Source organism: Pteropus alecto, unplaced genomic scaffold (genome assembly GCF_000325575.1).
Source record: "Pteropus alecto unplaced genomic scaffold, ASM32557v1 scaffold276, whole genome shotgun sequence".
NCBI classification, from domain to species: Eukaryota; Metazoa; Chordata; class Mammalia; order Chiroptera; family Pteropodidae; genus Pteropus; species Pteropus alecto.
The window spans coordinates 6,513,152-6,537,032 of NW_006438074.1; the positions used below are offsets into that span (position 1 = coordinate 6,513,152).

A 23,881-nucleotide genomic window follows, 5' to 3' on the forward strand; every position below is an offset into this window, starting at 1 on the left:
ATAGCTTTTGTCTTTATTGATTATTGCCATTTTTGCCCATTTTCTATTTCGCTAATTTCTGCTCTTGATTATTTTCTATCTTCCTTTGGCTTATTTGCACTTGTTTTTCTAATTTTAGGTCTTTCTTCTTTTTCCAATATAAATGTTTAAAGCTATAAATTTCCCTCTAAGCACTGCTTTATCTATATCCCACAAATATCAAAATGCTTTATTTTCAATATGATTCATTAAAAAATATTTTCTAATTTCTCTTGACTTTTGACTTGTGGATTTTTTTAGAAGTGTATAGATTGATTTGCAGATATTTTGAGTTTTCATAGAATGTTATTGTCATTTATTTATAATTCCATTGTCAGAGAAATACTCTTTAAAATTTAATTGTTTAAAAATTTATCAATACTTGTTTATGGCTTACCATATATGGTCTACCTGATGAACATACAATTTGCACTTGAAAAGAAAGAAAGAAAGTGTATTTGCAGTTGTTGGGCGAAGGGTTCTCTCTATATATATATTAATTAGGACAGAGGAGTTGATAGCGTTCTTTTGTATCTTTGGTGATTACCAATTGCCTAGAGAGGGATGTTAAAATCTCCAGCTATGATTGTGGAATTGTCCATTTTCCTTTTAATTCTGTAATTTTTGCTTCATATATTTGGAAGCTCTGTTATTAGGTATATACACATTTATGATCATTATGTCTTCTGATATATTCATCCTTTTATTATTATAAAATGCCCCTTTTAATGCCCCTTTTATCTTGAAATCTTTTTTTATCTGATATTAATACAGCCACTTTACTTTCTTATGCTTACTTTTTGCATATCTTTATCTATTTGCTTTCAAACTGTCTGTATCTTTATATTTTATTTATTTAAAGTGTGTATTTTATAGGTAGTAAATGCTGCAAACATCTTACAATGCATAGGACATCTCCTCACAACAAAGAATTATCCACAGCCCAACACAGTGAGAAACCCTGATCTACAGGTAACAATGAGTGGTTGGGGTGAAACTTGAGGAAAATAGACATCCTTCAAATGATGTTATTACAGGGCTTCTAGGCAAAGGATGGAGGTCTGTTTCCATTGATACTGGAGGTTTAGAGAGATCTGGGCATTCCATAATCTTAATGTTGTTTCATTGAACCCAAATGTCTCCATTCCAAGTTTCAGTATCACACCGTTCCCAATCAATGCTCTATATTTCACTAAAGAGTTTGGTGAGGCTGTGAAATCAACTTACGTTGTAATTCTAAAACCTGCACAATTAAATTTTATGTTTGATTTTCAGCAAGATTAGTCTGTAGGTACAAAAAATAAAGGATTCTCATGGGAGATTTTGTTCTCTGACTGTGACTTGAACTGGATGTTTAATAACTTGAAATTTCCATTTCTTATGTAAGTTCTTCAGTGAATTCAAATGTAGCCACTCCCCACCTGCAATTATTATAGTCACCATTACCATCAAATTGTCAGATATTGCTCCAAAGCACTTGCCTTAGTGGATACTTCAACACAAATGACTAAAGGTGATAAGTCGATTATTTATGATGCCACTACATCTCATCTTTCACTGACAAATTGCTCAACATTGAATTTAGGGATATGACCTGATAAATCAACCCAAAATTCCATATCCGAAATTGACCTGATAAATCAACCCAAAATTCTATATCTGTTTCCTGAACCACTCTTGGGACCATTTTCCATATTAGTCAGGATTCAATAAAGAAACAGAAACTATAGCAGTTACCTTAACTGAGAAAGTTAAGACAAAGAGTTATTGGAGATATCACAGATATTGGAGAATTAAAAAGAGCGAGTGGAATAAAGAAGAAGAAACTGCAAGAAATAGATGGGGAAAGGTCAAAGTTGGGATTACTGGGACCAAATACTTGGAGGGGCCCTAGAGAGTTGGAACCCAGACCTAGAGGAGAACATGATGCTGACTTATACAGGAGCCTCAGTAGCTCAGAGGAGGGCACTGCAGTGTTGAGACTCAGACCTCTATGGAGGGTTGCTGGCTAGCTGTTACTAGGATTTCTAAGGAATGTGATGAGGCTCCTTCTGGGAATATGTAAAGTAGTCAAAAGCTGGAACCAACTGCTGTGGCTCACACAAGAACTGTTGCCTTGGTGACACTGATAGAAACAGGAAACAGGAAGAAACAAGTCCTTTTTCTCTTCTTCCTGCCTCTGTCTCTCACTATTTGCAGAACCTAACAAAGAGCCAGCCTGGCAAAGGAAGTCTGGGAATTGCAGAGAACCAGTCTTAGCACCACAAAGCATAGTGTAGACGACTGGGTTTGAAGCTGAGGAACAATTCTTTATAACAAGCAGAGTTAGACAGTCGTTGTTCAGAGTACATCCAAAAGGATGAGGGAGAGGCAGTTTAGTACTTTTCACAGTTTTCTAGAATTAGTAACTAAATGAATAGTGGAGGAAGAAGTAGAATATATGTGGAGTGGGGAGAAGAGAGGAGCTAGTTTGTAGCATGTGAAAATATCTGTTGGGATTGATAAATTTAATTTGATAAGCCTGGAGTCTAATATAAGCACAATTCAAATTGTGGTCTCTGGACTAGCCAGTCTGCAATTTTAAAAAGTTGTGACAAATATACATAACACGAAATGCATCATTTTAATCATTTTTTAAATTGTGGTAAAACATATATGTATAACTTAAAATTTAGCATTTTAACCATGTTTAAGTATATAGTTCTGCAACATTAAGCATATTCACATTGTTTTGCAACAATCATCACTATTTATCTATAGAACTTGTCTATCATCCCAAACTGAACCTCTGCACTATTAAACAATAACTCCCCGTTCCTCCCTCCCACTAGCCTCTGGCCACCACTATTCTATTACAGTCTCTATCAATTTGACTACTCTAGCTACCTCATATAAGTGGAATCATACATTATTTGTTCTTTTGTGTCTGGCTTATTGCACTTAACATATCCTCAAGGTTTATCCATGCTGTGTATGTATTATAATTTCATTCCTTTTTAATGATGAATAATATTCCATTTTAGGTACATACCACATTTTGTGCACATTATTTTTATTGGTCCTCAATAAGATAAAAGCTTGTGGCAGAACATAAAGTATCTATGTCAGCAAGTACCATATTTTAGTTCCTTTGACATTTCTGTAGGAAGATTTTTTTCAGTGAAGGAAGAAGAATGCTGATTTACATTCTGGAGCAAGACCCTCTTCTCATCTCAACCCATAACTTTGAGTACACTGGTATAATTGGTATTTAGAGATGCAGCTTCAGACTGGATATTTGGGAATCATTATCTTGTAAAAGAAAAAATCCAAACTAAGATTAGGATGCAGTCTTTCTGCATGATGTAATTTACAGTGTCCTTCTAGGAAGAAAGAATTTCTGATAAAATGACTATACAAAATTCTAATAAACTAATGGGGCTAAAACTTCTGAGAAACCAGTTATTCACCCACTCACCTTTCAGTTAAAAGTGCAGTGACTTTTACTAAACATAATTTCTTTCTGTGTCTAATATAAAATAATTGTCTAACCAATCTCCTTTTCTCCCAAATATCCCAACCTAAAGTAAATCTTGCACTTCTTAAAGAATAATAGTTAAAAGGAAAATCATGACTCAGGTATAGATATGAAATAAATACATGCCAAAGATTTAATTGAACTCATTAATTAATGAGGGAACTGAAAAAGATGTTACAATCAGTTCAGAGGAAAATCCAAAGACCGGATAAATATCTAAGCGCATCAGAAATGTTAAAATCAACATTCCTAATAGATACAAAGTTGGCTTATTATAGGGCATAGGGATGGGATGCCAATAGAAACTTCAAGTAACAGAATTTATTTTCATGTCTAAAGACAATAATTATTTGCATTACTATCTGTTTTCTACAAATTAGCTTATATTTCTTCAGAGTTGTAAAACAGTTCAAAGACAATAAAAGTCATAAACTCCATTAAATCTGAAAAGAGGAAAAGGTATGTTTAAAACAATGCATAATTTTTGATTTCCTGATAACCTTTTGGTCCATTTAAAAATATCTCATATTTTCTCCCACATCCTACGATAGACCTTCTCCCTTGTTACAAGATAGTAACAAAATTTTGATATATGCTCATAACGAAATTATCTCAAAATTTTTCTTTAACACTGGCTTCTAACATTGGTTGTTGATTGAGAGAAAAAGTAAATAGTTTTCACTGAATCTTCATATTTTTAGTATGGCACCCCTATCCTTAACTAGACTTTACTCTCTTCAGGGAATCATCCTGAGCCTTCTTTCTTGCCTGAGCCAGAAGGGACAGTTACTTAGGAACTAAGGAATGGTGATCTAACTGCTTCTGAAATAGACTTTTAATCAATTATTCTGCTTTTAGTCCCAATTTAACCCCTGCTTCTTGAGGTACCTGGTGTTCCCCATCCTTGAGCCTTTTGGTGGTTCTCTGCGGGGAAATCAGGCTTGCTCTTGGCTTGTCCTTTGACAGATGATGAGTCTGCTAAGATTTCCCACAATTCTTTTGCTTTCCAGCTTCCAAAATGTTCATGATTTTATCTCCTATTCTGTTTTCTGAGAGACAAACAGATAATGGCTAGACCATAAATGACAATAGAACTCTGACCCATAACCTTTGCAGCCACCAGCCTGGGAAGCCAAACCACTGCCTCTGAGACAACCAGCTCAGAATGGTCTGAACTGAGTCACCTTCCTCATATTTTGCCCCCACTTTCAGCACAGGACCAATCAGAGAAAACCAGTCCAATAGCATAAGCCTGGCTTCTAGTTAGCACACCTCTAGCTTCCCCATGACAGTGACCTCCAATCAGAGCATATCTGAGGCCTTCTCTCTTTTTTTTTCTTTTTTTCACTATAAAGTTTTCGCACTCCTCTGCCTGAGTCCTTTGAGTCTCTGCCAAACACAAGTGATGGTGGCTGACTCCCTACGACAACAAGCTCTGAATAAATAGCTTCTGTTTGTTCTCGTTTGGGTGGTCTTGTCTTTTTTAGATTGAAGTTTTGTGTTTTTCTCATTTTTTTTTGAAGGCATTTCAGGAGGAAGTGGAGTTAAATGTGGACCAATCCATCATCTTTAACTGGTGGTCTTTTCCTGTGTGCTCTTTTCTCTGTGACTTAGATGTCAGCAATCCATCCTTTCCCCTCCAGCTCCAGAAAGCCTAGAAATAACCTTTGTCTGTTCCTCTTGCAACCTGTATGTAAAATTTAACACCTATTCATATTCTAAAGAATCTATTGGAATAAAAGCATTAGAGAATAATAAGACTTTGGTGAACCTTACCTACGATGGATGAGGTTGTATAATATGCATATACCCCATAGCAAAGAACTTAAACTTAACTCCCCAAACATTTTAAACATTTCTTTCTCCCCTCAAGTCTGTCGTCTGAGATGACTTTGTCTTTTTCCCAGGAAGTTTGGATCCTTGCTGACTCCTTCATCTCTAATTGATTCCCCTAAATCTTCTAAATCTTCACCTCTTTGCCCTACAAAGCAGTTCAGCTCAGCCTCCAATCACATCACTCACAGCAGAACAAATGCTGATTCACCAGCCTTTCAAACCCTATTGTTAGGTTAACGTGTCTCACTGGAGATGTGTGTGTCTCACTCTCATTCTAAGGAGCCTTCATGAATTTCTTCAAAACGAATACAGACATCTGTTCCCAAGAAGTAGTCTCATTCCAGCTCCTTAGGAGAAAAAAAAGTTCTCTATATCTCTAAACCACCAAAAAATATACCTTTTCTCACTTACTAACAGTCTTTTTGTTTCCAACTAGCTTGCAAGCTTCTTGAGTGAATAGCTACATATTTTTATAATCTGTACTGTACCTAATAGTATTTTAAAAGTTTATGGATCAGTGAACAGAAAGGATGGATAGAATTTCAATGAAAGGAAATAGGTTTTTCAGAAAGAGCCTCTTTAGTGGGTCCTCTAAGTTTTGACCTTATCTTCAACACAGTAAACAAGCAAATAAGGTGTCATATTAAAAATCTTTATGGTGTATCTTCCATGCTGAACACTCTATTCAACAGGTTTTAGTTCTGTGTGGCATGCATTCATTATTAAAACCTTTCTTTTCCTGTATCAGTTAGGGATTGCTACAATATCATATAGTGTTACTGCCTACAGTGGGATGGGGTTCTACGTCACACTTCACTATCGTGGTTTAAAAAAATTAGTTTATTTTCACATGTAAAAGAAGTCCAGAGGTAGGTAGTTCAGGGTTAGTATGGAAACTACAGAAGGCATAAAGGATCCAGGCGTCTTCTTTCTCTCTACTCTACTTTCCTAAGCATCTGCAGTCTCAGAGAACTGTTGGAGCGCCAGCCATCAGGCCCTAGTCTTAGCAATAAATAAGTGGAAAGGCAACAATAAAAAAGTGAAAAAGGCCTATGGCAGTTGTCTGCATCCATTTTTAGAACTTTGCCTGAAGTCCAATGCAAAAACTTTTGTTTACACCTCGTTGGCCAGAAATTAGTCATATGGCCATACCTATTCCCAATGGAGACAAAAAATGTAAGTGCAGTTTTTAATGCGCCCCTGCCCCCGAACAGAAGGAGAGAATGGATATTGAGTAGGCCACTAGCACTTCCTGCCACAGTTCCTCTGGAATTTTCTGTACATGATATCCCAGTGCTTGGCATTAAGTTGTCTTTGGAATTAGTGAATAAATGAATAAAACATTTTTAGATAAATAGAGCAGTTCATGGTGTGAACTTTTTTTTTACTTTATTTCTAGAGCAGTTTTAGGTTTACAGAAAATTTAAACAGAAAGTACAGAGAGTTCCTATATACCACCCCAGTTTCCCTTATTATTAACATCCTGCACTGGTGTGGTACCTTTGTTACAATTGATAAACCAATATGGATACCTTATTACTAACTGAAGTCCATAGTTTATTTTAGGGTTTCCTCTTTGTGTTGCACAGTTCTATCGGTTCTGACACATCGCATAATGTCATGTGTCCACTACTACAATATCATATAGTGCCACTACTACAATATCATATAGTGTCACTGCCCTAAAAATCCTGTGTGCTCCACCTATGCATCCCTCCCTTCCTCCTCGGAAACCTCTGATCTTTTTACTGTCACCATAGTTTTGCCCTTTCCAGAATGACATATAGTTGGAATCATACAGTTATACACCCTTCTCAGACTGGTTTCTTTCACTTAGCAACATGCGTTTACATTTCCTCCATGTCTTTTTGTGGCTTGATAGCGTATTTCTTTTTATCACTGAATAATATGTCATTTTATGGATGTACCACAGTTTGGTTATCAATTCACCTATTGAAGGGCATCTTGGTTGCTTTCAATTTATTACTAAAGCTGTTATAAACATTTCTGCAGGTTTTTGTATGGACTTAAGCTTTCAACTCATTTAGATAAATACCTAAGAACATGAATCTGGATTGTATAGTAGAACTATGTTTAGTTTTATTAAGAAACTGACAAAATGTCTTCAGAAGTGACTGTACGAGCTGCATTCCCATTCTGCGATGAGAGTTCCTATTGCTCCACATCCTCGTCAGCATTTGGTATTGTCAGTGTTTGGATTTTAGCCATTCTAACGGAATTTAGCCATTCAATGATACTGTTATCTCATTGTTGTTTTATTTTGCAATTCCCTAATAATATATAATGTTGAACATCTTTTCATATGCTATTTGAATATCGTATATCTTTTTTGGTGTGGTATCTATTTAGATATTTTGTTTACTTTTTAATTGGGCTATTGAGTTTCAAAAGTTCTTTGTGTAGTCTGGATAACAAATCTTTATTACATATATATTTTGCAGGTATTTCCACCTAGTCTGTGGCTTGTCTTTTCATTGTCTTATCTAATCAATTTTTTTTGGTATAAAGTCGTTCATCATATTTTCTTGTTTCTTAAACCTCTGCTATATTTTATGATATCCTCCTTTTTAGTCCTAGTATTAATTTGTTGCTATTTCTCTTTTATCTGGATCAATTTCACAGGACTTTGTTTTATTACTCTTCTCAAAGATTTATTATTGATTTCTAACTTAATTGTAATATGGTCAGAGAATGAGAGCAGTTCTTTTGCAATTTGTAGAAAGTTGCTTCAGTGGCCTAAATCGAAACTAATTTATGTTTCAAAAGTATATGTGTTCTCAAAATGCTGGGTACAGAGTTCTATACATGTTCTTTAGACAATGTTAATAGTATTGAAGACATTTCTGCAATGACTAGTGATTCTTGGATGTCTTCGTATTTAAGAGTGCTATAGAGTGAATGTTTTATGTCTTCTCTAAATTCATATGTTGAAAACTGAATACTAATATAATGGTATCAGGAGGTGGAGGACTTGGGGGTGATTAGGACACGAGGGGGGAGCTCTCATGAATGGGATTAGTGCCTTATAAAAGAGGCCCAAGAGAGCACACTACCACTTTGGCCAAGTGAGGACACAGTGAAAAAGAGAGCTGTCTATAAACCAGGAGGCAACCACTTACCAGACAATAAATCTGTCAACACCTTGGTCATGGACTTTCTAGCCTCCAGAACTGTAAGAAATAAACTTCTGTTGCTTATAAGCCATCCAATAAATGGTATTTTGTTATAAACAGCCCAAATGGACTAAAACAAAGAATGAGGTACTAAAAAGCTGGTTGGAAAATCTTTACGCACAGAAGGGACTTGTTGACTGGGCCTTCAATGTAGGGTGATTGCTCATGGATGCAGACAGTTCATTATGGGATCCTCGAAATGTCAATATTCTGCCATTTTAATCTAATTTGTTTTCTAAAATTATATTGACATTTGTCTGCCATTATCTTCTCTCCTGTTCTTTTTCTTTGGGTTTGTAAACTTTTCCCTTCCTTTCATTAGAAAAAATTTTTTATTGAAGTTTACATTCATTCAGAAAAGTGCCCACAAATATGCAATCTGAACACACATGTAAACGAGCACTCAGATGAAGAAATAGAACATTATCGGCATTTCGTGAGCCTCCCCATGTTCTCTTCCAGAGTCATTACTCCAAGTGTAAGGACTACATTGACTTCTAACAGCATGGATATTTGAGTAATTTCCAGTTTGGGGCTATTGTAAAGTACGGGTAGGAACTTTATACATGGCCTTTTAGTGAGCATATGTACACATTTCTGTTGGATATACACCTAGGAGTGAAATTGTTAGGACTAAGACTATGCATATATTCGGCTTTAGCTTATACTGCCAAACTGTTTAACAAAGTGATAGTACCAATTTATGTTCCTTTCAGCAGCATATTAGAGTTCTAGTTGCTCCACAATCTTGCCAAGATTTGGTATTTTCTGTCTTTTTCATTTTAGCCTTTCTGGTGGGTATGTAACGGTATCTCATTATGATTTTAATTTGCATTTACTCTTTACTATTTGCTTTTTATGTGTTTCAAGATAGAGCAGATTAAAATGCAGGGTATTAATCTTCTTTATCTACCAGAAATTTTCCCTTTACGGATACTTTTCTAATGGAACTTAGAACCTTCCTCTTGTACTGGAGGTAATGTAATGCAGAGGGTGAGGGCAACAAGCTTTGCAATCAGATATACTGAGGTTTGATTCCCAGCTCCACTGCTTACTTGTTATTTTATTTAACTTTTCTCAATTTTATGTAAAATGGCACTAATAATACTACTGGCTCACCAGGTTATTATGAAGATTAAATGATAAAATATGTAAAGTGTTTTGCAAAGTTCTTAGCACACTGTGATCACATAGTCAACAAATGGCAGTTATCTCTTATAGTTTATGCACATCTTTTTTCTTCTGATTTACACATTCTTTGATAAAGCAATAGCACATAGTTACATGTTAGCTGCCTCAAATATAATAGTTGCTGATAAAAGTGGCTGAATGAACGATTTTAAACAGAAGGTATTGTTACGTTAAGATGTCGTAAATTATAATGACTATAGTACAAAATACACTGCTAATGAGTAATACATTATTATTTTTAGTAGTAGTAATACATTATTTAGACAAGTGTCTCTCCTGTTTACGTTCATCATTTAACTGTTAAAATTATTGCAGTTCAGAAACACTACTGGAGCTGATTAGTAATGATGACAATTAGATGTCCCACATTGCATTTGTGAGGGTTCCAGAGGTTTCTCCCTTCAAATCCCAAACTAAAACAAACAAAATTACCACGCCATAAAACAAAACCACCACTTTTCTGAAGAGACGTTAAGCCTTTCAAACAGACCCTTTGTTCAGCAGCGGAAAACCGGAGAGGCAAGAGCTGCCCCAGCAGCTTCCGTACAAGATGGCGCCGCCCATTTGTACAACCCAGCTGAGATTACGTCTTCCTAGCCCGTCGCAGGACCGGAAGTGGTTTCGGCCCCAGTGGATCCGGGTGGGTGCGCGCAGGTGGCTGCAGAGGTTCCAGTTCTTCAGCGTGCGGTGCCGCAGGTGTTCGAGTGGTATCTGAACCGCAGGTAAGTCAGGATCAGGGGTCGGCGAGGCCTTTCACCTGGCTTGTGCGAGGGGCGGACGGGGTTGCCAATGCAGCTTGAGGAGAGGGGACGTGGAGCTGGTAATGTCACCATGTGCGGGGGTGACTGATTGCGTGAACCCAGCAGTCCCAGGGCAACTTGGCCCTGCCCCTCTCCCCGCCCCCCCGGCGCGGCCTCCTGGCGCTGCTGGTCCGCGGCGGGGGTGGTTGAGAACCCAGGTGCGCGGCCCCCCCGCGCCGTCCCCAGACAGTCCCATCGTATCCCCTTATCCTCCTTACGAGCACCAACCAAACCTTCGTGGCTTCTTGACCCAGTAAAAAGGAAGCAGCGCGCGCAGCACCTGGCACCTCCTTGGGTGCTGCCTGTTCCACGCGTCCAGTTACAGTTCCCTCCCCTTGATTCATGGGGACCTACCCCCGCCTCCCTTTGTTACCACCCCTTTCTTCACATGCCACACCCGCTGCTTTGGGCCTTGTTGGAAGACACCTTTTTTTTTTTTTTTTTAATCCCCAAACCTTGGAGTAGATCAAAAAACTAGAATGTTAATGATTATTTATTACAAAATTGATGCCTGCTCATTGAAATATAAACAAACCCAAACCTTTGTAAGCTTTCGATGTACTATTGGACGTAAACGAGCTCCCTTAGATACCCACTGCAAACACTAAATTATACCATATTTTTTTTTAGTCATATTATAAGGACACTGAAAGGTTTTGTTAATTATCAGAATTAGAAAGTGCAGGAGAAAAAGTTTAATAGGGGTAAGGAATGATTACTTTTTGTCAAGTTGAGCTTGTTTTAAAAATGCATGTGTTCTTTTATATTTATTTTAGTCGTAGTCCATGCATACAATCTTGTAAAACATTCATGTAAAAAATTTAAACAAAATAGATTCTCTTTGACCTTTTTTCACTTCCATTTTTTCTTCTTTAGGCTCTTGCCACAAAATAAGGACTGTTATCCGTTAAGGGGTGTGTTTTTCTATTTCTTTTTCTTTACATTTATTGACAAGTGTTTGTACGTACAAGATTTATTCGTGTTAAACTTACAAAAGTGTATTTTACAAATATGGTTAATTCTACCTATTCAGCAACTTTTTGTGCTTAAAAATGGGTCTTAGAACTTCTTCAATAGGTAGCGATCTACCTTATTCTTTCTATTTGCTCTATAAATTCCATAGTATGTTAAGATTCCGTGGTATGTGAGATTCCATAGATTGCTTAGTTTTTCACCGTCAGACTGTTTTCACTGTGGCATAGAAAAGCCTTCCACGTCCCTCCAGTGTGCTCCTGTGAGCAAGTCTCAAGAGTAGAGACCGCAGGTGGAATTGCTAGATGGCAGGATGTGGACATTTTAATGTGAAACTAGTTACTAGTTAGATTATTGTTTCATGGTTGTTAGCTATTTGTATTTCCTCTCTTGAGAAATGTCTCATTTCTATTGGGTTATCTTTTTATATATAGCAGTGTTTTAATATTTTGGATATTAATCTTTCATTATGTATATATTATAAAACATATATATTATGTTTTATATATTACCAACTTAGTGCTTTTTAAAGTTGTTGCTTGTCTTTTAGCCATATGGCATTTTTGTTGAACCAAAGTTAAAAATTTTACATTTAAGTATATCAGTCTTTTACGTGTGTATTTTGTATTTTCTGGCTCTCATTCCCTACTCCAATGGTTCTCAAATAGGAGATATTTTGCCTTCTAGGGACCATTTGGCAATGTCAGGAGACATTTTTTGGTTGTCCATTGGGGTGGTGAGTGCTACTGGCATCTAGTGGGTAGAAGCTAGGAATGCTGCTGAACATCCTACAGTATACAGGATAGCCCTCCACAACAAGGAATACTTTTGGCCTAAAACATTACTAGTTCTGAGGTTGAAAAACTCTACTCTACCCCGAGACAAAGCAGGGTTTTCTCTTATAAATGATGAGTGCATAATTATTATTTTCCAAACAGTGTCACTCTGAATAATATTTAGTCCAGTCTTGACCTCATTAATCTCAAATGCCACATTTATCATGTATTGATTTCTCACACTCACAAAGTCTATTTCTAAACTCCTGTTCTATGGCCTAACTTCCTTCCCTCTTCCCTCCCTTTCTTCCTCCCTTCCTTCCTCCCTTCTTCCCTTCCTTCCTCCCTTATTCCCTTCCTTCCTCCCTTCTTCCCTTCCTTCCTCCCTCCCTCCCTTCCTCCCTCCCTCCCTTTCTTCCTTCCTTCCTTCCTTCCTTCCTTCCTTCCTTCCTTCCTTCCTTCCTTCCTTCCTTCCTTCCTTCCTTCCTTCCTTCCTTCCTTCCTTCCTTCCTTCCTTCCTTCCTTCCTTCCTTCCTTCCTTCCTTCCTTCCTTCCGTGCTGCTGTGTTCCTAAGAGGCCACCAACCGTACTTTAGAAAAGAACAGTTGTAATAAGTTAAACTGATCTGCTCAGATGGCTGTTTTTTTTTAGAAGAATTGCCTTTCTGAAATTTGCATTTCAGAAGATGGCCCAGATAATTGTTCTTGGAGAAGACCAAGTGTTCATATCTCAAAGGTATAATGAAAGAAATGCAAGCTTCTTCTGAAAGGACTTTGGTTTCCTAAAGCCAATATTTGTCAGCCTTTTGAGGTGAATAGGGGAGGTTTTGAGATGGTAAAATGAATTGATGGGTTTTGAATAGTTTCTGTAGCCACACCTCTGGTCCTATAAAGACTTCATTTGTAAAGCAAGGACAGCTGTTTTTAATACCTCAAGAATTGGGTCACCACCTAAATGGTGGCAAAAGACTGACAAATCTATCCACCCATTGCTGGAATATTTCTTTACCTCTCAGTACATTTTTTTACCAGGCTCTGACATTTGCTTCCAATTTGGCCAAATTTCTGATAAAATAAAATTATTAAATCTTTTCAAATATCTTGTCAGATTTCAGCTGGGACAAACAGTACATATTTCTGGTGGTATTAAACAACCCCAACGGGGTGCAGAGGTTACTACTCCCCAAGATCCAGAGCCGCTGCCAAAGACAGCCAAAAGCAATTGGTCTGCAGGTGGAAAGGAAGAGACAATGTGAAATTTTATTTCCCCCTCTCTTTGGCCTCTGGATGTAATGCATTTAGAAAAACTTTTGAGGGTCCTCCCTGGGTTTAAGACATTCTGATTAATGCTCTTAGGTCTTTGACCTAGAAGTGAAAATTACCCCAGAAAGATCTGTAGCCTCAGGTGGTTTTATTTTAAAAAGGTAACTGTTCAATAGTCTTTTTAGAGTGGAAAGGCAGTTCAGACAGAGGGGTATTATTAGAATGAGTACTGAAATAGAGGATAGGGTGGAACAATAATAGTTAAGTTTGTCCTATGGTCTCTTGTCTTAGGTACCGCTTATGTTTTTAATTTTTCATTAGCCTTTTTAAATAAATCTTTCTGTGAAGCTACTTAGAAATTTTGAAAACTTTGGTGAACTTCTGCATGCCAATTAAAATATGTATCTCATTCTATTTGCTCAATTTGGGAATCCTTACTTTCAAGTGCACTTTTTAAATGATTTTATCTAATTGGAATTTTCTTCATAATAGCCATTGTAATTTTAGATTATAATTTCCTTGAGGGCTGGCAGCAGTTTGGTAAGACCTTAGCCATAAATGGGTTTAGCTCACATTCCTGTCCAGCCATGTTGTGGAGCTTCCAACCCGACAGTTACCAAGCCAATTTTTAGGACATAAAATTTTTAGATTGACTTTTAGTAAGATTTTGTGGCCTAATTTTCTATTTTGCTGGACCAATACCACAACATCCTATATTAAATATCCATTATACTTTGGTATCTAGTAGGGTAAATACTCCCCATGATTATTATTATTGTTATGTTATTGGAAGTCATATACTTTATCAGCTCATGTGCTCATTGTTTAAAAAACAATATTTGGGCGCTAGTCTTATCTTTTCCAGATTAATTTTAGAATCAGCTTGTCAAATAGTTTTTTTAAGTGGCTTTATTGAGATGTCATTCACACAATTCATTATTTAAAGTGTACAGTTCCGTGATTTTTAATATATTCACAGTTGTGTAGCCACCACCACATCTAATTTTAGAACATTTTTATCACCCCAAAAGGAAACCCATACCTATTAGCAGTTATTCCCCATTACCTGGCCCTAGGCAACCACTAATCTCTCCGCTTTATAGACCTGAGTATTTTGTATAAGTGGAATCATACAATTTGTGGTATTTTGTACTGGCTTCTTTCACATAGCGTGTTTTAAAGGTTCATCCATGTTGTAGCATGTGTCAGTACTCATTCCTTCTTGCTGCTGAATAAAATTCCATCCTGTAGTGTATTTGTTACCTGGGGCTACAATAATAAACTGGGTGGCTTAAAATAACAGGACTGTATTCTCTCACAGTTCTGGAGGCTACAGAGTCCAAAATCAAGTTGTCAGCGGAGGAGTACCATCTCTCGGAGGGCTTTAGCGGGGATTCCTTTTTGCCTCTTCCTAGCTACTGGTGGTTACTGGCAATCCTTGGCGTTCCTTGTTTTGCATCTGCTTAACTCCCAACTTCTGTCTCTGTCTTCACATTGTAATTCTCTCCGTGGGAGTCTGTCTCTGTGTCTCTTCTCCCATTCATGTAGGACACCAGTTATGTTGGATTAAAGGCCCACTCTACTCTAGGATGACTTCATTTTAACTTGATTACTTGTACAGAGACCTTATTTCCAAATAAGGCCACATTCACAGGTACCGGAGGTTAGAATTTCAGCATGTCTTTTGGGTGGACACAATACAACCTATAACATCATGGGTACGCTATATTTTATCCATCAGCTGATGAACATTTGGGTTGTTTCCACTTTTTGGGTATTATGAATAATGGTGCTGTGAACTTTTGTGCAGACATATGTTTTCATTCTTTTTGGATATATATCCCTAGGAGTGGAATTGTTGGGTCGTGGCAACTGTTTAATCACCTGAGGAACTGCTGAAGGGTTTTCCAAAGCAGCTGCACAATTTTACATTTCCACCAGCAATGTACGAGAGTTTTGATTTCTCTATATTATTGCCAGCACTTATTATCTGTCTTTTTTTTATTAGAGCCACCCTAGTGGGTATGAAGTGGTGTCTCATTGTGGTTTTGATTGCATTGCCCTAATAACATTGAGCATCTTTTTATGTGCTTATTGGCCATTTGTATATCTTTTTTGAAAAAACGTCTGTTCAGATCCTTGAATTGGTTTATTTATCTTTTTATTATTTAGTTGTAAGAGTTCTTTTTATGTATTCTAGATACATGCCCTTACCAGATATTTGATTTGCAAATATTTTCTCCTATCCTCTAAGTCGTCTTTGTACTTTCTTGATGGCCAATTCAATTTTTAAAAAGTTTTTAAAAGTTAAGTTTGCATTGAATTCATATAGTATTTTGAGTAATTCTGTACAACAATCTCTTTATTTAAAAAATAACATAATTATAGTATCTTCTGCAAAGGGTTGTTGAAAGAATTAAATGAGTAATGTATACATAAGTATGTATACATTTAAAGTGCTTGGCACATGATATGTGCTCTGTGAGTGAGAGCTGCTATAATATATCTCTGCTCTTCCAGTCTTCTTCTTCTATATCTTCGGTAAAGTTTTCTAGTTTTCTTCCTATTGATTTTACATATTTCATGTTGAGTTTATACCTAGGTTTGTGTGTGTGCATATGCCTGGTCATTTTGAGTAGTTGTAAAATAGTGAGTAGCCATTCTTTTAGGAACTGTGGTTCTTTTTCATTCTGCCTCCTTTTGCCGATTCGGATCTTCTTCCTTTCTTGGCTCAACTATCGTGAGTCTTCTAACAGATCTCCCTGTCTCTAGCCTTGCCCTCCTCCGATCTAGCACCCACATTGCTGTCATTGTGTTCTTTGAAATATGAGCCTGATCCTGTCACTCCCCCTTATTAATCTGTATTGGTTCTATTATCTATTGTTTTATCTTATAGGGTAACATAGGGCCCCTCATGACTTGACTTGTATCTACTCACTCTAGCATTATCTCTATTTCCTTTCTCGCACATTACACTCTAGCACAGGACTTTCCGGTAACAATATAATGTGAGCTCCATAAATAAAGTTTTTTAGTAGCCACATTAAAAATATAAGCAGAAACAAGGTAAACTTATTATTATTATTTTTTAATGGTGACACTGGTTAATGAAATCCAGTAAGTTTCAGGTGTACAATTCAACAGGAAGGCATATATATATATATATTGCATTGTGTGTTCACCGCCCATAGTTAGATTTCTTTCTGTCACCACATATTTGTGACCCCCTTTACCCCACCTACCTCCTCTCCCTCCTCCACACCCTCTGGTAACCACTAGTTTATTGTCCATGTCCCTGAGTCTCTGTTTGTTTGCCCTGTTTGTTTGTTGCTTTTAGGTTTATATCCCACATATAAGTGATACCATATGGTTTTCAACTTTTTCTGTCAGGCTTATCATACTCAGCACGATTATCTCAAGGTCCATCTATGTTGTGTTTTCTGTCAGGCTTATCACACTCAGCACGATTATCTCAAGGTCCATCTATGTTGTCACAAGTGGCAGTATTTCATCTCTTCTTATGGCTGGGTAATATTCCATTGTATATATGTACCACATCTTCTTTATCTAGTCATCTATTGTAGGATACTTTGGTTGCTTCCATGTCTTGGCCACCGTGAATAAAACTGCTATGAGTATCGGTGTGCAGATATCTTTTCAGATATGAGTTTTCAAGTCTTTGAGGTAAATACCCAGTAGAGGGATTGCTGGATCATATGTTAGATGAATTCTTAGTTTTTTGAGGAACCTCCATACTGTTTTCCATAGTGGCTGTACCAATTTGCAGTCCTACCAGCAGTGTATGAGGGTACCTTTTTCTCTGCATCTTCTCTAATACTTGTTATTACTTGTCCTGTTGATAATAGCTATTCTAACAGGTGTGAGATGGTATCTCATTGTGGTTTTGATTTGCATTTCCCTAATAACTAGCGATGTTGAACATCCTTTCATGTTAGTTGGTCATTTGTATGTCTTTTTAGGAGAAGTGTCTATTCAGGCCCTCTGCCCATTTTTTAATTGGATTGTTTTTTTTGTTGTTGTTGTATGAGTTCTTTGTATATTTTGTATATTAGGCCCTTATTAGAGGCATTGCTTGCAAATGTATTTTCCCATTTAGATGGTTGTCTCTTTACCTTGTTGACCGTTTCTTTTGCTGTGCAGAAGCTTTTAAGTTTGATGTAGTCCCATTCATTTAATTTTGCTTTTACTTCCCTTGCCTTGTCAAATTCATAAAATCCTCTTCAAGTCCAAGGTCCTTGAGTTTAGTTCCTATGTTTTCTTCTATGCAATTTATTGTTGGTAACTTACTTTTAATAACACGTTTTATTTAACCCTTACATCCAAAATATTATTTCAACATAGATATAAAAAATCAATATGGAATTCATAGAGATAGAAAGTGTAAGGAAAGTTATCAGGGGTTCGGGAAAGGGGGAGTGTGAATTTATTGCTTAATGGTACAGAGTTTCTGTTTGGGATAATGAAATAGTTCTGGAAACAGGTAATGGTGATGGTTGCACTACATTGTGAATGTACTTAATGCCACTGAATTGTACACTTAAAAATGGTTAAAATGGTAAATTTTGTGTTATGTATGTTTTACTACAATAGGAAAAGGTCACCTTAAAAATCAATAAGGAAATTATCAATAGGTATTTTTACTTTTTTTTCTTAGTAAGTCTTCAAAATTTGGTATTTTACTCTTACAGTACATGTTAAATTTGCTTGAGCTTTTTCATCTATGCCATGATGCTTCATGCCCTTCATATCCTTGCACATATTCCTCCCTCCGCTTGGAATGCCCTTCTCCTATCTGCCCTATGCACCTGGAGAACTTTTTGTTCATTTTTAATACCAGTACCAACCTCAGATAGCATTTGTTTCAGCTAGCGTTTCTGTTAATAATTTCTTCTTTGCCATCCCTGTACTCGTGTGTGCTTCTGTTGTTGGTGTCATCTCGCTGTATTGCACTTGTTCATTACATGTATTTCTCCTGTTCTGAATTCTAAATTTTTGAAAGTAGATTGTGTCTTTTAACTTTTTACCTAGAGTCTCAAGCACAATGTCTGGCTTATTGAAAGCGCTACTTACATGTTTGCTGAATGAATCCTTTGGCTGGGAAACACACACACACACACACACAAAACCTTTCCATATAAAAATGAATTAATAAGATTTTTTAAAATTGCCAGGAATTCCCTCATATGGAGGTACCCCGATTGCTCCCTCAATTTTTCTGTGAGGCCTTTCTTTTCAGAGGCTGCACATGACGAGGAATCAGTTGGGAACTTGACTGTATGCCATATCTGCAGGAGCCCTTCTCAATGGAAGCAAATCAGTACTTTGTTTTTTAAGCTATTTCTAATCTAATTTAACCCCATTTTAACGTTATTAAATATGGAAATAGTGTGAAATGGAAAAATAAATTTTAAAATGAATTTATAAAAACATGTTGGACGATGTTATTTTCTTTGAAAACGAAATTAAATTGAGAAAGAAGGCACAAACAAGATACAAGTTGGTCTCAAAGAATGAAACATTTGGCTGATAAACAAGATGAGATTTAGAAGAAAGAAATATAGAGTTTTGGATTTAAGTGCAAAATATAATTTCAAATATATAAAATAGAGAATTCGATGTGGTATCAGTGAATTTTAATTTACTACAAGCTTTGTATGACCCATCAGTGTGATTCTACTACTCAAAAACATGTTTCACACAGTATTAATAAAATATAAGTGGAATAAGTAATAGTAACAGTGTAGCCCATACCAGTTAGACCATGTCTCAAATATTGAATACAGACCTAGGTGTCAATTAAGAGATACATTGACAAACTTTGGGCTATTCAAAAGGATCTAGCATGGACGATGAGCAGTCTACGAACTAGGTCAGAGGAACACTGGTTGTGTTAAGTAGAATATACTAAGGGGAGTAATAAGAGCTATCTTTACATATTTCACAAGCTCTCGGGGAGGGAGTAAACACTTATTTCAGAGGTTAGACTGATCATCAAAGAGAACAATTTCTGTGCGGTGAACTTTTACAGTATGTAAGGACTTTTAACCAAACTGCCTCTTAAGGTAATGAACTCTGTTCCTAGAAGAATTCGGGTAGAGACCAGGTCAGAGGCCAGGTAGAGATCTGTGATGATTACCATGGAAAGATTCTTGAACTGTGTGGAAGCCAGATTTAGTTCCTAAATTTTAACTCTATGAGTCTGTGTTTTCCTTTGCTAGATAGATGTTCTGTGGTTTATAGAATACTAGTAGTAGTAATAGCTAACATTTATTGAACTCTAATGTCCTAGCCAATATATTAAGTGAAGTATATTGATCATCTTACTTAAGCTTCACAATAATCCTCCATGGTAGGTACTGTCTTTCTCATTTTACTGATGAGGAAACTGAGGCTTAGCGAAGTTCAGTAAATTGCCTAAGTTTATATAGCTAACAAGTGGCAGAGGCTAGATTTGAACCCACGGTATTTGATTCTAAGGCCCATGTCATTATCCTTTACCGTAAGCTGCTGTCTGAATACTTTAACGTATTTGTTTAATTCATTAAAATATAATTTATTTCAGGAATATAATTATATCTTAAGTGTTAAAAGTGGGATATTTATGTTGCCTATCTCTAAAAAAACCATTAAAAATTGTATTTTTCTAATTATGAATATATACATAGTTGTATAGAATTTGAAAAATCAAAATTATTTATAATCCTATTACCCTTAGGTAACCACTGTTCCTATATACAGTTATGCACCATTTAACAAGAATTCTGAGAAATGCATTGTTAGGTGATTTCGTAGTTGTATGAACTTCATAGAGTGTACTTACACAAACCTAGATGGTATAGCCTATTACACACCTAGTCTCTGTGGCACAAGCCTGTACAGCATGTGACTACAAAACAACATGAGATTAAATGAAGCACAAGACAGAAATGATGCAGTCAAGAGAAGTGGTAAACCCATGAGTGATGTATGAGGCTGCTGTCAGCATAACACAGCATAACATGGCATGCCGTTTCAAGTAAACTATTTTTAATAAGTAGAAAAGAGTATACAATAAAATAACGATAAAAAGTATAGTATAGTAAGTATATAAACTAATAACAGTTGTTATCATTATCAAATATTATATACTGAATGTAACTGTATGTGCTTTACTTTTATAGGACTGGCAGTACAATAGATTTGTTTTCAACAGCATCATCACAAACACGTGTGTAACATGTTGTGCTGTGGTGTCACTAAGTGATAGACATTTTTCAGTTCCATTACGGTCTCATGGAACCACCACTGTATGTGTGGTTCATCACTGACCGAAGTGGTATGTGGCACATGACTGTATTTAATCCACTATCTGTGTCAGTTTTCTGTCTCTTGGCTTGCTTCACTTATTTACGTTATCCTGGCTTGACCCTGTGGACATTTCAATTTGCAGCCTCCTCCTGGACATCTTGGTTCTCTCTCTAGGTTTTGTCCTTTTCGAGTCCCATCTTCCCTTTTTACTGCCCTAGCTTACCCTCAATATCTGGGCTTGTTTCTATGGAGAACTACTGAGACTTTTAGAGCAATAAAATCCATGTTTACTTAAGCCTGTTTGCTTCATCCCCCACTGCCCACACCTTCCAGAAGAAAAGAAATCTCCCCACCAACTTGCTGATGATTAGATTTTTTTATTGAAAAGTAGGAGTTTCTATTCAACTGTTAGAGATTGAAAGTTTAAGGTACAAACACCTTAAAGAAGATCCATTATCTAATATTTACTCATTAATGTATCAGTAAGTAGAAGTGAGAGTCTAGTTTATTCTGTTTAGATTGGTATGATTTTATATGATTAAGAAGTGTTTATTCTATTTAGATTGGTATGATTTTATATGATTAAGAGAGCCCTGGGCAACTGGCAGAGGACGGGGTCGGGGCAGTGGGGAGCGGGTTTCTTGTGTGAGAGTGGAGGTAGAGATGGAGCATAGATGTACAAAAGTGAAAAAATTAAAACATCACTGTTTCATTTAGAAATTTGTAGCCATTTCTTTAGTTTATATGCACATGGCTTGTAAATAGAACACTTTTAGGGAAAACTTTTTTCCATATAGTTTTGAATTCTGTATGTAAATATGTTGCCATTTGTTTTGCAGATTATGGGATTAGTGATATGCTTTCCTAAACAATAGCAAAGCCGAAGATGTCTAGGCACTTAGTGGCTTTGACAGTGACCACCCTTCTTGGTGTGGCTGTGGGAGGGTTTGTCCTATGGAAAGGCATCCAGCGCCGGAGGAGTAAAACAAGCCGTGGGACTCAGCACCAGCAGCAGCAGCAGCACCAGCAGCACCAGCAGTACCAGCAGCAGCAGCAGCAGCAGCAGCAACAGCAACAGCAACAGGAAGCTCCAGGCAGGAGAGAGTTACCCACTCCAGAAGAGGACCAGCTGCACTCCAGTGCCACTAGAGCCTCATGGGAGGAGATGATCCTTGAAGCAAAGGTGGTCACTGTGTCTCAGGAGGCAGAGTGGGATCAAATCATGCCCTTGCTTAGGAGTGAGTTAGAAGATTTTCCAGCACTTGGAATCGATTGTGAGTGGGTAAGTTAAAAAGCAAAAATAAAATAAATCTTTCCTGCTTTTCCAGCTAGGGACCTTGAGTAGTCAGGTAGAGGATAAGATTAAAGAATTAGCTTCTCAACTTTCTTGTAAGTATATTTTAATAGAAGCTGCTTTTCTTCTCAAGATAGGGGAGAGCTTATAATCATAGGAGTTCCAGTTTTACCACTACTTATTCTGTGAACTTGGACAAGCTACTTAAGTCATTTGAGCCTCAGTATACTTGTTTGTAATAGGGATGAGATGGTATCTACCTCCCAGGACTTTGCTAAGGATTCAAATAGCCTCTGTAAGCCTTCAACACAATTTCATTTTATTTTATTTTATTTATTTTATTTTATTTTTTTATTTTATTTTAATTTTTTTTTTATTATTATTTTTTTAACGCCTATAGCACCTGGTATTCCACAGTGGTCTCCCATCCAAGTATTAACCAGGCCCGAACCTACTTAGCTTCCAGGATCAGACGAGATTGGGCACGTTCAGGGTAACATGGCCATAGACTAATACAATTTTAACATACAGTAATTGTTCATTAAATACTAGATACTATTAACATTTTTAATAGTATTTTCATAAGTGTACCATAGAGAAGATAGTTAAGGAAATCTATTTAAATGGAAGTTACTACATAAGTCAGGATTTTAAAGATAACAGTTAAAATCTGAAATATTGTTTGCTCTAAGCCAGTACTATGCTATTTTGTTTGCAACATCTCATTTAGTTTAGATTTTCATAAGAATCCTAAATGTAGGGAGATACTGTTATTATTCTCACTTTTACATATAGGAAACAGAGGCATAAAAGGGTTAGTTATTTGCTCAAGGCCACAAAGCTAGTAACCATCATTTGAGCCGTAGGGCTTTCTTAACCTGTTTGGTTAATTTTTCTAATGGCTGTTACTTTAGGGGTAGTTGTTGCATAGTTGTGGTGGTGATGATATGGCACACCTACTCTTCTGTCATTCTGATTCAGTGTGAAACTTTAATCTCCTTGAAATAGAAGATACTATATAAATAAGTATATATAAATAAATCAGAGTTATCATTTCTTGTTAACACAGAATAATATCTTGCTAAGAATCCCTGATATTTGTCTTCTGGATATCTAGAATACAGCCAAGAACTAGGAAATGTAATCAAAAGAGACCCTAAGCAGAATAGCTGCCACAAAGTCGGATCAAGGTTGCTAGGAGGGACAACTAGATGCTAATACAAATAATGACCACGAAGAGAGTACCTGACAGTGAAGGAAAAGTTTAATAGTCACACAAGGCCTTACACCTTAGCTTCTGAGGGTATTTATTTATATCAACAATAGTTGTTTATACCAATGACTTTTGGCCATCAGGAAAGAATTAGGCACTTTTAGTTAATTCTGTATAAGAAATTATATCATTTTTAGCAATATTTACATATCACTATATCATTTTAGAAATATTTACACCAACAACCGTGGAAGAAAACATTAATAAACAGTGAGCTTTAGTAGATTAGGAAAATTCACATTTTCTAAATACCTTGATTATTCCAACTAAATGAAGTTTTATAATTGTAGCAACAATGGAGTGTTCCAAAGTGAATAGTTAATAACAGCAATTGACTTAATAATAACATGTTTAATTACTATAGCAGAAGCATGGAAAAGTTAAAGTGGCAAATAATTCAAAACTCACTTCGTTTTGGCTTTGAATATGTGTCCATTTCC

The 23,881-nt window shown here is 36.5% G+C and overlaps 1 protein-coding gene and 1 pseudogene across 1 annotated transcript in view; one reads left to right on the forward strand and one right to left on the reverse strand.

The window, feature by feature from the left end:
* The first annotated feature begins 8,967 nt into the window (after positions 1-8,967).
* EXD2 (exonuclease 3'-5' domain containing 2) overlaps positions 8,968-23,881 on the forward strand; it is a 37,986-nt gene continuing 23,072 nt past the window's right edge. The window contains exons 1-2 of the mRNA XM_006915156.3: positions 8,968-10,478; positions 21,714-22,156. Of these exons, the coding sequence (XP_006915218.1) occupies positions 21,761-22,156 (396 nt within the window). The 5' untranslated portion in view covers positions 8,968-10,478; positions 21,714-21,760. The remainder of the gene's footprint in view (positions 10,479-21,713; positions 22,157-23,881) is intronic.
* On the reverse strand, positions 22,560-22,678 carry LOC112482491 (annotated as a pseudogene).